General features: G+C 50.1%; 1 protein-coding gene across 1 annotated transcript in view; it reads left to right on the plus strand.

Moving 5' to 3' along the window:
- Positions 1-15,910, plus strand: part of LOC141965212 (hydrocephalus-inducing protein homolog) — a 101,845-nt gene that overhangs the window by 21,719 nt on the left and 64,216 nt on the right. The window contains 4 exon segments of the mRNA XM_074916462.1: positions 6,663-6,868; positions 7,020-7,027; positions 9,555-9,726; positions 14,177-14,276. Coding sequence (XP_074772563.1) covers positions 6,663-6,868; positions 7,020-7,027; positions 9,555-9,726; positions 14,177-14,276 — 486 coding nt within the window.

The raw sequence follows: 15,910 nt of genomic DNA on the forward strand, positions 1-15,910 counted from the left end.
GAAATGAAAATCCTATTGATTTAGTCTGTAGACCAAGTCTTTTCCTTCCTCTTTTTTCTCCTTTGTAAATTCACTGATGCATGTGGACAGGCAGCAGGGTTTAACTGAGGTTTAGCCCTTGTTGTGCTGCATTTTCTGTTCCTGAGATCGCTCAGACAAGTTGCTGAGTGTTCTCAATTTGAACTGACTTCAGCCGGAATGGAGGAGGCTCAGTACTTGCCTGAGCAAACTCCCTACCTCGGTACATACTTGACTCGTCCCTGTATTGTGCAGGATACCAGGGTGGGAATACTAAAACCAGTTTCTGGCTTTAATCTTAGTCTTGTGCCAGTGTTTACAGGGGCTCTGGTGCTTCTGTGAGTAGCGTTAAGCTACTGTTGAGCTAAATTCATGGCAACAGACCGTGAGCTTCTGACGCCCACCGCTGTGTGCCACTGCCACTCCAGTCTGCAGCTGTTCATCTTCATGCACTTCTCCGTTCCTTCCACACCAGGAAGATTTACGGTAGCTGCTTAGAGGTGCTAAGAGGTGGGGAAATCTTCCGCTTCCTAAGCAACAGCCCCTTTTGAATCCAAAGCTTCCCTGTAGTGCTCTAACTGCTGTAATTTTTTATTTTGTGTTTAGTGCTGGCAGATGGTTAGAAACTGACATTATTCTGTGAGTTTTTAAAGAAGATCTTGTTTCCCGTGTTAGATCCTAAGGTGTAAGCCAGACTGATGCTGTACAAGAGGCTTCTCTAGATTTTCCTTGGGCTATGAGGCATTAAAAAACTTTGCAAGGGGATTTTTCTTTCCGCCTGTCGTAGGTGGTGAGTGCATGTTGTGCTTTTTTTTCCTTCTCTTGTGAGAATTCCCAGCAGTATGGCTGGTTTCTGTCAGACTTTTATGTTCTCGTACATCTGATTCAAAGTGAGTTGAGGGAGTCGTATATTGTAGGCAAAAAAGGTGTAAATAGGAGTTTGTGCAATTATATGTTGACTTTGCATCCTAACAGTAGCAGCACTGCAACAGACGGAGGGTTGGTAACTAATACTTTATACAGCCGATTGGTTATATGCTCTTATAGTTCAAATCACTTAGATTGATGGGTGAGTCTAGTTGGTCTCCAGAGTGTTTGTCTCTATCAAAACAGGTAATAGGTAACAACTGTTTCCTGTCTTTGTTTCCCCTTTCCTAGAGCTGCTTGTAATAATGAATTTTTCTCATGCTGTTATTGGTAAGGTTGTTCTGCTCCTTGCAGAGTATGGCCCCTCTCCAGGGCCTTGTGTTTCAGGAGAGCTGATTTGTCACTTTGAGGGTAGATGAAGGGGAATGAAGTTTGTGTTTCATTTGCTTGAGGTTTCTTTGCACAGCTTTGTAGCTCCACAACTACATAACACCCCTCTGAAGAAAACCCCTGCTCCAGCAACCCATGGAGCTGACTGCGTGAGCACAGACTGGGATGTATGTACTAGGAGGGTGGCTTGGAAGTTAGAAATCTCCTTCTGGCTGTTTTGTTCATCCTCAGGCATGCACAGAAACAGACATCTGCGTGACGCTGCATACCCCATTTTTAGCACATGGAACATTTCTGGAAGAATGTGGTTTTCATCTCTCTGCAGGTCATCCTTGACCACAGCTTGTCTACTCTTATCATCAGTGGGAATCACTGACGTGTTCTAAGTGTCATTACCGGTGGAGGTGTTTCAGGACAGAACTGAACATTCATTAGCCTCCTTTCCTTGTGGATCGATCAGCATCTGCTGAGAAGCAGAAGCACAGCTTGAAGGGTGACTGATTTATTAGGTGGTCTATTGAGCATGCCTTTGCCAGGCAATCAGAATGAAAGTTCCTGCACCATTTTCCCCATGGCCAAAAGCAATGTTTCAGCCAGTCGGGTACCCCAGCGTGTCGTTACTGTGGTAGCAATAACGATTAAAAATAGCCCGCGGCATCCTGGGTACGCGGCAGTGGTCTTCCATCCTCTGACGGTTTCATCGTCCTTTTCAAAACATTCTGCAAAGCTCCTTCATGCTGGGCAGGACAAAGCCTCCGTGCTGGCTTCTGGATATTCCTGTGCCGGAGTATTTCATCCTGGAACCAGGCAAACAGTTCTTGCTAAGCACAGTGCAGAGGGGTGCTGGGGAATGCGGTGGGTGCTCGGTCACAGAAGGATGCACAGCGGGAGCCTGACTGCAGGGAGATGGCTCAGCGTGCAGGAGAGCTGTCTGAAGAGCCTGCAGCCTGTCCTGTGGAGCACTGCTGCCTGGTCACTGCTTTCCACCTCCCTTTTCATCCCCATCTGTTGTCTTATGGCTCCTTGCAGGGCCTCTGGGGTAGAGACCCTCTGCTTTCACTGTGCTGCGTGGGCTCAGTGGGTGCTTTGCTGAGGCCGGGGCCACGCTGGGGACTCTGGCCATTACAGCAACAACTGTGGGCACGGTCATGAGGAGGATGCTCTGAGCTTTGTTGTAGCCTGGGAGTGGTTCTTTAGAGACACCTGTGTTGCCAGCAGCAGTTATTTAGTGGTGAGGTTTATAAAGGAGTCTGGAGTAAATAACGTTATGGTTTAATGACGTCTGAAGGCAGCTCCTGAACACCGCCTCGGAGAAGCACTTGCAAATGACTGTCGCTGCTCCATGCTTCGCTCTGGGGCTGGAGATACAGGTGTGGGGACGGACAGACGCCTTTCTCAGGCCGGCGGAGACTCGGCGCATCCTGTAGGTGAAGCCATCAGCTTCCCAAGAGCGAAACAGCTCGGAGGAGCGCTCCTGACTCTGATCTGGTGGTAGCTCTGTGGGAGACGCAGCAAAAAGCACATGGTGGGGCGGCTGGATCAGGCTGTAGGTGACTTCTCCAGCTTTCCAGAGATCGCTCGGCCTGGTGAGGTGACTCGCTTCTCTGGCGGTGAAGTGGTAACGGAGACCTCTGCACGCTGCTTGAAAAACAATATGCCGGCAGTGGAGGCAGCTGGGTATGATAGCAGGAGCAAAAGAATTACTTCTCATAGGTCGATATGGGGGTACAGTCACATCCTTTTGAGTGAAGAGCTCTCCTTTCATTGCTTGCTTGTATTTTCAGTGAAAAAGCAGCAGCAGGAAGGCACTGTCTTCTGACAGACTGGGCAAATGAAATTACACTTGCTTTCCATGCTACCTAAATATTCCAAATGTGACTGTCATTCACTTCTAAAAGATTTACAATCCAAATTCAGAGAGCGAATCTCAGAGAGAAACCCAGGGTTAGAGGAAGAATATGTCGTGGTGAAGACAAAATGCATCAGGGTGCTGTTTTGTTTCTCTTCAGTCTAATCGACCTGGCTACCAGCTTCCTAATGTTTAGAGCAGTATCAATGAAGGAAAGTACCAGCTCTTGGACACTAGGAATGTGTTCTTCATCAAACCTGAAATTTGTTTCGAAATCTTGTTCAAGGGCTTGCTCATCTATCCTTTCTGTTTAAGCTCAGTTTGTACTGCTCTGAAAATTACTCCCTCTTGTACCAGGATGCTTGTGTAGTATTAGAAGAATTCAGAAAGATGCTTTAGCTCTTCTGTAAATTCTCTCTTTGTCTGTTTTCCTGCACAACAGGAGTCCCACAGATTTCTCACTTCAAGATAGTGAAAAGTTATCGTGGTGTGCTGATACCTGTGTCTGTAGCCATGTGGATGGATGCTGGGATAAAACACAGAGGTGTTTCTGCTGTGTCAAAGAGCACCACTCAGGAGTGCACAACCCGAAGCATCTGTTCTGCTGCTCTGTAAAAAGTCTAGCATTTAATTTCAAGTTCAGGCATTGCTTTGTTCAGGTTGCAGAGTGAAAGCTGTGTCCTGCCACCTGTAGGAAATGTATCAAAAGCATGTAAGAATGAGAGAGTTGACAGTCTGCAATAAGATCACGTTGTGTAAATAATGATAGGGCAGACACATCTAGATTCAGTAGATGCGCTTTCATGGCAGCCAAGCATCCCAAACCACACGCCATGGACACTGCCCTGCCAAGTGAAATGCCTAGTGCTATGTCGCTGTTACAGTACAGAGGGGTTTATTGAAAAACAGCCAAGAGTCTTAAATGAAACGTCACATCTGATTTTGACACCCAAGACATGAAGCCTGCAGCCGCCCGTGGCCGACCCTGGCCGGTCCGCTCTCCGTGTCAGCTCATGGGCCTGGCAGACAGATCCGTGGCTTCCTCCTGACTCGCTGGCAGCTGTGCGCACTCTCCTGGACCCGGCGATTTGTGGGTGTCTGTATTCAGCACGATGCCAAATGCTCTCTGTGGTAGAAGGTGCTCCGGCAAACCCTCCAGCCTTCAGAAGAGTCCTCGGTGCCTGCAGCCAGGAGCGCAAGGGTGACTGCATCCCCAGCAACTCCCCGCGAGAGCAGCAGTAGGGGATGTTTAGCAAATTGTGTAGAAACAGGCGGTGCGCATGCTTTCTCCCTCGCGGGCTCCGGAGTTAGCATTTTTCTGTGCTGGAGGCTTTATTCTCATCTCTGTTGAATAGCTTCTGATGCCTTTATCTTCTAAGAATTTGTCCGGTTTCTCCCTGGATTTGCAGCTGTTAGCCTCTACAGCCTCCTGTGGTAGTGTGTTCCAAAGGAAGGAATACTCCCTGGAAAAGTACTGCCACTTTTGTGTAATTTCTGTCTAATAACATTATTTCAGGCCCTCAGGTTCCTGTTTTATGACAAATAGTGACAATTTTTTCCTTATTCACATTTCCCAGGCCATCCATGCTTTTACAAACCTCTCCCATCTATTGCCCGTATGATTTCTAGGATGAGGAGTCGTAGTCAATCTTCTTATAAAAGCTGCTTCATACTTTAAATTGTTCTTTCTGTCCTTCTCTATTTAGCTTGAGATGCTTCAGCTTGTTTTTTTGAGATCAGAACTATACCCAGTATTTTGAGACGCACATGGCCATGGGTTTAGGCAGGGAGACGATGATAATTTTCATGGTGTTTATTTTGCAGTAGTTTGTCATCTTGATCGTTGTAGAGCGCTGGCTCGTGTTTCCATAAACCCAAGCTCGAGGCACTGTGCATGTCTCCCATTTCTTGGCTCCTGGCTCCTTTGCTTGCCAATATATGCCAAGGATTCAGTGGAGGGAGAGGCAGTGCTCATAAAGCATACCTGCCTCTGTAACTCTCCTGAACATCAGTCATTTCTGTATGCCAAGTTGTCCATTATAGAAAGCAGATTGTCAAGTCACTGTAAACATTGCTGCTGTCCTTGCAGCATAACTCTCATCTCTGACCACAAATCCCTACCACTCCATACTCCCTTAAGAGCGGAGAAATTGAGGCTATACAGGCATGAAGGCTGGGTTCTCTGTGTGTGGAGATGAGTGAATGACTCTGGAGAACTAGTGTTTTAAGGGTGAGTCAATCCCCAGTGCCCCCCCAAAAGAGGGGGCTCTTTTTTTTTTTTTTTTTTTTTCCCTGGAATGAGTGTGATTCTGCTGTGTTGTGTCTGGCTTCGGATTTCAGGAGTGCACCCAGCACACATCCAGCGCTCTCCCTGTGTTGTTGCACAGTACCGCTTTAAAGGCAGGTCCATTGGCTGGCTGCCTTGCTGTGACCTGTGCAGGGAGGAGGAGGCTCTGCCTTTGCAGAGGGATGCTCTCCAGGCTACGGCCAGGCTGCTGCACTTGTCCGTTGGGGCTGGCTCTGAGGCTTTAAGCACCACTCCACAGAAATGCCGTTTCTAGAGAGCATGTCTGATGTTTGCTGTTTGAGTCTCACCTGGGAAACACTTGCCTGCAAGAGGAAGAGTGAGCTCGGTACTGAAGTTTGATCTCAGTTGACTGCCAGGAGTTACTTGGCTGGGAAGAAGGTTTGAAAACTCTGGAAAGGAGGGAGCCTTTGGTGGGAGTCTGTTTGGGAGGGTGACGTGCTGGCAGGTCCTCCAGCAAGGCCCCAGTCGTTGGTCAGTTGATGTGCACAGCCAGGGACACTCTCCTCTTCAGCGGGCTCTGAGGTGGAAAGCAAAGATGCCCTCGCTCTGGTCGTTGAACGGCTTGGGAAGACGCAGCGTAGACTTGCAGACTCGGGCATAAGCAGCAGGGTCCCGGCTGAGGAAATGGGCTTGCAGGGCTGTAATGGGCAGGTCGGGGTGGGCCGTGCCCCACCAGTCTCGTCTTGACACGTGTTCACAAACCCACAGCAAGTGAGGGCGCTGCTTCTGCAACACAGTGAAGCTCTCTTCTGTGTCCCATCCTGCCCTGGGCTGTCACTTGTTCCTCTGAACCTCCCTTTCCTGCCTGCGTGCCCCCAGGCATCTTTGGGTGTCAGCAACAAGGGACCAGGAGAGACACAACGCTGGGCAAGCCCTGACTGAGGTGGGACTCCTCGGAGTCACCTGAACGACTTGGATGCAGAATTCTCTATGACTCGAGTGGGATGGCAACCCAAAGGCCACCTGGGCACATCGGAAAAATCTCACTGTAAATACTGTCACCTTGGGGATAGATCTCTACAAATGCACCCAGAAATAAGGTGCTGACGGTGGTGCCATCCTCATTCTGTACATGGGCAGCTGTCAGGATGTGATGAATGTGCTGATCTGTGGAACTGCCAATACAGCTAAAAGCTGTAAGAGTTTATTCTGTTACTGGTGGTTTGCTTTGTTCCTCGTACGTCCATCAGCAAGTGAGATGAGCAAAGACTCCCCTGTGCTTTTTTCCAGGTGAAGATATTCACACAAGCCTCTCTGGAGCAGCTGTAGATGTCAACATTGGTCTGGCCAGGAGCTCCCTGACAGTTGAGAAGACTTACCTCACACTGTCAAACCACAGATCTGTAGTCATCCACAATCGGAGTGAAATCAAGGTTCACTTCCAGTGGAAGGCTTTTTCAACTCAGGAAGAGGAGGATCATCAGAGGCTGAGGTTCGTTTGAAACATTCATTTCAGTAAGATACACTGCCCAAGGGTAAAACTAACATGTGGCCTCAAGAGGTGTGGTGCATTGAATGGTTTAGGGCAAGTAAACCATCTATGGCATCAGGTTAGGTGTCCCTGGGCTTTAGGGTAATGGAGCTCAGTGCCTCGCGTTCCAGCTCCATCCATAGTCCAGCTGAGGATGGCGTTTTGTGGAGGAAAGGTTGATTGCAGTGACTGGATTCCCTCAGAGAGCAAATTTGCATTTTAGGGAGCCCCAAACCACTGATATCCAGAGACCCCTGGGTTATGGGGCGTCCATGAGGCTGAGGAAAGTGTCAGCACATGTTCCCTGGGACTGCACTGAGTAGCAGCACTTAACATAGCTGCAGGTAGCATAACTGTTGTGATATTCACTGCAGCTTCTTCCACTCCAGCTTTGGTAAGGTGGCAGGCTCCTTCTCCAGGAATGTGCAGGGTCAGGTGCTGTGTTGGCCCAGCAAGTTGAGGCCGTCCTGCTGTAGGATGTTGAATTGCCTTGCACTGTCCCGGTTTCCAGCACAACGAGGTATTTCTACCCTTCCTCAGAGACTGGGGAGAATTTGGAGGTGAAGGGTTCTGCAGGGAAGGCAGGGCAGCACGGGACAGAGCGCGTTTGGGCTGCAGCAGCCTGTGTCTTCATGGTGCTGAGAGATGGGGCAGGTTCTTCCAAGGGTGTCTGTGGTGAAGCTTTGACATTCCCCTTTCAGGCAGCAGAGACACACTTATAGCCCGGGGGGATGAACTGGAAATGACACTTAAAAGTTTGGGTGGTTAAGGGAATCCTTGTGGGACTTTCCAGACTTGCGTGGATGTAGGTGTGTAGGAGTTAGCTCACAGCTGATCAGGAAAGTGCCTTAAACTGGAGCACTTTCTAAGGGCTTCTGAGCCAATAAAGTTCAACATAATTAGGTCAGAAATGCCTTGAAGGCCAAAACTAGTTTTCCACTGTTCTCTATTTTTAATTACACAGTGTGTGACTTCCATGCAAGCTGAATGTCTTGAAAGAAAACCTCATTGCCTTCTCTGGGCCCTTGCCTGGACCATTCCTTTACCGCTCTCTCCTCACCTGCCTGTCTCAGATTGGACCCTGAGTGATCCTCTTTCCCCTCAGAAGCAACCGGGCTTCCCCACAGTTCACTTCAACCTGATTCATTTCCAATTACATTTGATCTCATGCCAGTTTATGTCCTGAGTCTGACCAGGACGTTCTGTTCTTCCTCCTTGCAATCCCAGGGATGGTCATAGCTCCAGGGCCACTGTCCTGCTGCCAGAGAAGCTTTAGAGATCTCAGAGCAGAGAGGACTTTTTCCATGAGAGGAGGCAGTGCAGGACCCTGCTCTGGGCTGTGACCCCAGAAGACCTGGATCCTTAGGTGGTGTATCCAGGGGTTTGCTGTGTCTCCCTCCTGCAGGACTTTCTGGGATGTAATGGTGGAATTATTGTCCGCTGATGGAGGCTGAGCTGGGGGTTGCTCATCGGTGGCGGGAAGCCCTCCTGACGCGCAGAGCTGTAGGTCAGCCGTGGAGAAACATTCCCCACTGCACCCCAGGGGGGGCGAGCCAAAGCAAGTGCTTTTGGTGCTGGTGCCAGCCTTTGCCCCAGGCTCTGTCTGTGTACAGCTAGTAACATCCGTGACCGTATTTCCGTTGGAACTGTATTTGAATTTAGCTGGGTGATGATTGCTATCCTGGTTTTACTACATTGCCTTGATCTGCTGCTACACATGGAGCCTTCCACTCATCCCCCCAGAGTTGTCACCTGCTGGTTCTTCATGGCCGGGGACTGGAGTGTGCAGAGGGGACAGCGATATGCCAGCTAGGAAGCAACTGCTCTGTAGCAGCGCTCCCTTATCTCTTGGTTGTGATCTTTAAAGTCTAGAATGATTTCTGCTACAGCTGCCAAGTAAGGGAGAGATGAACTGCGTCATAGCCCTACAGAGATGGCCAAAAAGAGGAAAAAGATAAGGTGGTTCAAGGCCAGACGCAAGGGTTTGGATTCAGAGATGCTGGTCCAGACTTCTTTAGTGGGTGATGCCAGGAAAAGTGCCTTCCCCTCTCAGGGCCTCTGTTTCCATGCACATATAGACATTGGTGTCACCGAAGTGATGCAATGCCTGAATTCATTGGTTTGCTTTTACAGTGCTCTGGGATCCTCTGGTGAGAAGTGGTATAGGGCACAGAGAGCACATTTAGCTTGCTTACCCCTGCAGGTCCAAAGGGGAAGGAAAAAGGAGTGATGCCAGTGGCCTGCAGCTGAAACCCAGCTGCGTCTCCCCCTGCCAGTGAAGCCCTGCAGTGGGTGCTCCTGCATCCTGATCTGGCTCCCCCAGGCAGCTCTGTGGTAGGAAAAGCCAGTTGGGGTGGTCGGTGGATTCTCCATCAGTTGTGGCAGAGGCTTTGAGCCAGGAGGCTCTCGAGGGCTGCTGGCTTTCAGAAACCTCTTCTGAGCTTGTAAGCGTGGAGTAAACCTGCGTGCCGTGGTGGCGGCCAGCAAGTGATAATCTGACCCGTGTGGGACCCCGTGGCTTGGGGTCAGCCCCTCGCTGAGCTGCTGCTGATCCTCCCCGAGCGCTTTGCTGCCCCTGCGCTCACACGAGTCTCTGCAAATATGTTGCTCATTAAATTATCTGCTTGGTTTGTCTCTCCCCCTGGCTGCAGGCTGCAGAGGCGGAAAGGGGGCAAGATGGATCGTTGTCTGAGGGAGTGCAGGGTGGACTCTGCTCTTGGAGAACGCCTTCCCCTTCTCTCCTGCCCCTTCCAGAACCAGCGGGCAAAGGTGCAAGGAGACTCCATGCTTTTCTCCGACGATGTGTTCAGCCTTGAGCCAATGGTAAGTGATAGCTGAGAACCTCCCTTCCTTCTCCTCCCTGGCTGAGGTCACTTGGCAGGTCCCTGTGTCAGCTGGCTTGATGGGCCAAGAGATAACACCAGGTTTCTAGGGAGGCTGCGAGAGCTTGTTGGAAAAAGCATCTCTGTGGGCTCCTGGCAGAGCGAGAGGCTGCCTAAAGCTGAGCTCTGCTGCAAGGGCTATAAATTAAGGGCGCTTGGTAAGTGTCCTTACACTGTTGAGAGCCATCGATAACGATGAGTGAGGGCACAGCTTACACATAGTGTGTGGAGATTAACAAAGGACATTAGAGCGCTCTCAGTTCATATATTGACCTGAGGAATGAAATGGTCCTCTGTGGAAAGGAGGCCAAATTCAACCCAAGTTTGATCAGAGAGATACCAATCTCTTCATATAATCTGGACGGGTACCACGGCTCAATATCCCTTCCAGTGTCATCTGTGAGCCTGGACACAAGGCTGGCAGGTTTAAACGGACTTCCTGAGTTTCATGGCGCATAGGTACAGACATTTTATTGCCTCTTCTGTTTATGCAAGCAAAACCCCATATCCTGCAATCGGCCAGATCCCTGGTTCTGAGTATTTGCATGGTCTGAGATGAAGAATGCCCACTGTCCGAGCAATGTAAAATCCCTTTTCATCTTGGAGTAAATCCTAGGATAATCTCAACCTCTTCTTCCTTTTAAAATAGGTGAAACTAATTTTTTTTTTTTTCAAGGAAGGGGATCATCTCCTCTTCTTAGTTGTTCCTATATCCCATATAAGGCTGAGAGCCACCAATGTTGGCACAGCGGCAGTTTCACACCACTGTAGCTGACAGCAGCAAGATGTGACCAAGAGATTGTGTCGGAGCAGTGGGAATGTTGTAGAGAGAGGGAGCTGATCAGCTGAGCATTAAGACCAGCCTGTGGTGTGTCAGAGCTGATTTTGGAGTGTGCCTCAGGGCTCCTGCTGCTTTACAGTCAGACTGTCTCTACAAGTAGCTTAACCTGCTCTTAAGCTCCTGAATGCTTTGAGGTGAGGTCCAGAAGTCTGGCTGCCCACAGCGCCGAGTCCTGGCGCTCCATGTAGTGACATACGGACATAAAGTGTAGCCTGGCCTCAAGTCTCGAGGGGAAACCTTTCCTGAATGGAATATTACACAGGTTGCTCTAGGACTGACTATAAGTGGGCTACCACATGAGTCTCTCCCCTTCTGTTTTGTCCAGCATTATCAACCTTTTGATTTCCATGAATTCCATTATTGATGGAACAATCAATTTCACATTCACTTTTGCTCATGCCTGTCTTTCCCCATGGCATATGGGTGTCTTTACATCAAATGGTAGTAAGTATTTTCTACTTTTATTAAATGTAGAATCTAAAACTCTACTGCTGCTGGCTTCCACAACCTTCTTTGCGGTGACAGCCCTGTAACTTTTAGCCTGGACAGACACCCTTCTGGCACTGCCATGTAAATCTGCTGGAGAGGCCCCCCAGAGATGGGACCTTATGTCAGTGGACCGCTGGCTGCCAGTATTTTCAGGTGCTGCAATCTGTAGAAGCTGCAGCAGGTCACTTCAGTCTGTATAGGGTTTACTCGCTGATGGAAATAACAACGGAAAAGAGGAGGTGTGATTTTGGAATTACCATGTGGATGAGAACATTCTGAGCAGTTGCCCAAGCCTGTGGGAAACAAGCTGATATGCAGCTCTGACTTTCTGAGCACATCTCAAATTTGGTTTATTTTTGCATCTACACATGATGTGTCAGCAGGGGCAGATGTGATAGAGGCCCAGGTGGCTCCCAAGGGACAAAGTCCTTGCTGTTTGCTGCATCCTCCCTGCCCCAGCTTGTCTGTAAGTCCCATTGGAGGCCTGTGGGAGCTGACTCCTTGGAAATGGCAACCAGAGGAGAGGGAGGACGAGGACTTACTGCTACACTGACCTTGACAAGTCCTCACTGTCCTGTCCTTGCCTGGTAGTGACTCCTCAGTGCCACGTGTGAACTCTGGGCTGATGGAGGTGGTCGACAGCATGTCCAGGTTACGAAGGTGCTACTGTTGATCCAGAGGTTGGGCCAGGAGGTGACAGTGGTGTTTGTTGCTGCAAACCTGCACCTCAGCTGGGGAACCAAGCTGGTCCCCATCCACATGAGAAGCTACTGCAGAGCACTTTGGTTTTTGGCGGAAGGCACCATCTCCAGTGGAGCTGTGGTCCATCCCACAGTTCCCTGTGGGCTCTGTTATTTATGGAAAGAGGCAGATGTTAGCTGTGGCACTGCCTTTCTCCTAAGTGCCCTGAGCTGAGAGGATGCACTTTGAGTGTCATTTTAGTACTTCTGTTGCCAGCTCTGTCTTTTTTTTCTTTGACTACTTTGAGTGTGATTTCCTTCCATGGATTGCCTTCCCCCTCTGCAAAGCAAAGCAGGTGATTTGACCAGCAGTTGGTGGTGCCTGGCTTTTCAAGACCAGCTTTTTCTGACTCCGATGGGTGGAGATCTAGCAGATCCTCATTATTTAGGGGCTGAGGGAGGAGAGATAGGATCTGCCATGTATTTACGGTTGGGCTCTTGCAGAGAGATCACTTGTGTAGCTGTGAGTCCCGGTGTGCCATCCCCTCCTGTATCACCGTGCTTTATGCTGTAGCAAAGCCAGGGTAGGACAGCTGGAGTGGTGGTGCTGTACCATCGTACATCCACCGTCTGTATTTTATGCCACCTGCCGGTTGCAGCCTGTCTGAGGCCAGAAGTGTTTCAGCCAGAAGTGTTGCAATACCATGTTCACAGCACTGCATAGTTTTACATCTGTCCTGGTTACCATCCACGGTGGCTCTCCATGCTCTGACTCCGCTGCCCTCCTATAGAGAACACGTCGCCCAGGCACGGGGCTCGCTCCTGAGGTGCCCCGAGGCTCGGACGCGTGTAGCAGTAGCCTGCAAGGGTGGGTAATGAAGCATTTCCTTCCAAGCAGCAGTTCTTTTTTCCCCTGTGGGGTAGCAGGAATGCAAGGAACCTCTTCAACAGCCCGTTTTAATTTCCCAGGAGAAATAACTCACAGTATTTTCTGTGAGTTATTTCACAGTTCTTCCCTCTGTTCTGTTGACTCTGAGCAGGCTGTGCCTTAGGGAATTCTTCGCAGCTGCAGCCCAATAACTCACCATGTCATAGCTCTTCAATTGTTGTGGGGGCTGTCCTTTGAGCTATAAGGGCTAATTCGATGGGAAGTATTATAGTTACTTAATATTTATGCTGCAGGAGTGCCAGAGGCTCCACTCCGTTCAAGGCTCTTCTGGACAAAGCAGCGAGGATACCCAGCAGCATGCAGAATCAAAGCCTCGCTTTGCTGATAGAAAAAGAACTCTGTTCGTCTCCTTCTATAAGCTGATATTTTCCTTCCTTTGTCGAGTGTTATCACAGTTGTCAGAGGTGCCTCTATTTATGTCAACAAACACACAAGGAACATTGGTAATGCTAGGGGTTCAGGGGATGTAAGTGGTGTCTCACTTGCAAGAAGTGAGAGCCTTTAGAACCCAGGCATGCCTCCGAAACTGTGCGACAAGGCTCCCTGGGACTGAGCGCCAGTGCCAGGACTCTCTGGGCGAGAAGCAGAGAGAGAAGACCCCGAGGAAGCAGCAGAGAGCTGCAGACACACTGGTAGCATGGCCCAGACTTAAATCCCTGAGCAAGAGCATGACACGGAAAAGAGCCTGTTGGTTGAAAGAGGTGTGGAGCTGTAAGCAAATCCCATCTCTTCTTCTTTGAGCCTGTGTTCAGGGACACAGGAGCGTGTGCACCTCGCGGAGAGAAACAGGGTGCATCTGTCTCTCAACTCCTTTCCCAGATCATCCGTCAGCTGGAGGAGCCTGCGTTCTGGCTGGCTGCTCACGGCTCGGGGCAGAAGCAGCCGCCAGCGGGCAGGAGCCTGTTCTTCTATCCCCAGGCAGGAGGGCTCGTTCTGCTTGGTGCTGCGTGCCCCACTCACCGCAGTACGTTAAATACTTAGGGGCATGTACAGGTGAAGGGTATAAGAGGCAGCACCTTTGTAACTAAGAATGGGAAATTCTCTTTGATTTGTTAAATCTCTCCTGACCTGAGTAAAAGTTGTCATGTAGCCATAGTGCTACAGAGATACATGGGAAGGTTTGGAGGCGAGAGGGACCTTTTTCTTAAACTGGCTGGCATCTCTGGAGAAATCCTACTGGATTCACTGGAGCGTGAGCCAGTTTGGTGGCTTCATTATAGCCCTAATTTAACAAAATGCCTCTACCAGATGCCAGTAAAGGTAAGAGACTTAGAAAGTTCTTTTGAAGCTGCTTCCAAACCCCCCTAAATTTTGTTGATAAGTGTTGCTTGTTCCCTGCTCTTCACTGATGCTCTACATAAAGGCTACAGGGCTGTAAAACAAGAAATGTGACATTTGAAGCTAAGTGGTTTGCTGTCTTCTTCTGTTTCAGGAGGGAGATATCTGGCCAAATTCTTCAGCTGAAGTTAACGTGATCTTTAGACCCCAAGAAGCCAGAGTCTATCAACAAACGGTCTACTGCGACATCTCAGGTACGGCTCCTTTCTCCTGCTTCTGTTCCCCACCGTGGAGGCGCAAGTAGTCTTGCAGCCCCCTCGGTTCTCGTCTAGTTGGTAGGAAGGGTCAGTGGTCAGCAGGGTGCTGGCACGTGCCCACTGCCCCTGCGGTTTCCAGGTGGTCTCCTGTCCAAGGCCAGCCCTCAGGATGTGTGGCTACAAGCCTGGATCACTGACCCCAGAACAACCAAGGCAGTGAAGGGATAAGTTCTCATGCCGTGAGTTTGCCAGCATTTGCTCTGCTGCCAGGTACCTGTAGAGGCCAAAGAGCTCCAGAGCTAAACAGCTTCAGTGGGCGAGCACCACGTCCCCGTAGAGCATTTGCCTCCAGGAGTCGTCTTTATTATACGGATGCATCATCAGACTCCTGAGGCGGTAGGAGCTGAGTTACAAATGTGCTTCCAGAGCCTGGATCCCCTCTCACTACCCCGACACTGCCAGACCTTGGGTGGCTGAGCCCTGCTGAGCGCGGGCTGTCTGCAGAAGGACACCTCTGGCCAGCACGTGAGAATTGTCACCTTGTGGCTCTGAGTCTGTGGTGCCTCCGGGTACGCTGCGCAGGGCTTGCTGTGCTCGGCGGGGTGAGCGCCCTCCCTGGAAATCAGAGTCCGAGCAGTCTGCTAGGCAAGCTTTATGCTCATCCTGTCTGACAGAAGTGCCATCGCGTCTTTTGCTGGGAGCAGTTATCTCTGGCCCACGTGAGCTGCACCTTCTGTGCCCTGGGAGAGGTGATGGCTTTGCTGTGCTAGCACGGGGCAGGGAGTGCCTGCAGCAGGCTGCGGGGTTCGGGTCACCTCATCCTTCCTCTCTGTCTCTGCGTGGTGCTGCTTAAGGTGTTTTTCAAGACTGGGAGAGCGCTGTCAGGCTTCCATCCAGGGAACGTGATGGTTTTTCCCCGTCTGAGAGGAAGAGGCGTGAGGCCCGTGGTCCTCCAGCAGCCAGGCGCCTGTTCTGGAGTGTGCTGAAGTCACTAACCCAGCTGCTTTGTCGCTTTACTTACTGCCCTAAGCTGGGGGATACAAATGTCATGAAACAGCTTTTTATTTATACTGTAATTGTGCAGGGTTTACTTGGCAAATGCCCCCTACAGTCATTACCCAGGGCTTGTGTTCACAAAGTGTCTTCCTGCCTCCCAGCTGCAGCTGCTAGAGCTGTGGAAGGAAAGGATCGATTTAAAAAGTTGCGCCTGAGGGATTCCTCGCTCAGTGCTGTGCTTCTGGCTCTGGGATTTTTGCTCTTGTGATGGGGGTGTCCATCATTTTGCTGCAGGCATCTCCAGGGGTTGTGCCAGGAGAGCGTTTTTGTTGCAGAGAAATAGGAAGACTACTTACATGCAACCCTTGAGCTGGTCTGAGAGTTACAGGAAACAGAGATGAGCAAACGATCTGTTTAGAAAGAGAAGCCTGCTCTTGAAAAGGTCCTGATGGACCCTTGGGAGAACTGAACTCCCCCACTGGCTCCTTGGAAGAGAACCTCAAGGAGGTCATTGAAATGATGCACCTAGCCCCCTCCCTTACAAACCAGAGCTGACCCCCTGTATTATCAGGGTGGAAACTGTCCCAGAGTCAAGGCCCCTGAGTGCAAGGAGAGTTTAAAGAAGAGAACAGTGA

Source organism: Athene noctua, chromosome 12, assembly GCF_965140245.1.
Source record: "Athene noctua chromosome 12, bAthNoc1.hap1.1, whole genome shotgun sequence".
NCBI lineage: Eukaryota > Metazoa > Chordata > Aves > Strigiformes > Strigidae > Athene > Athene noctua.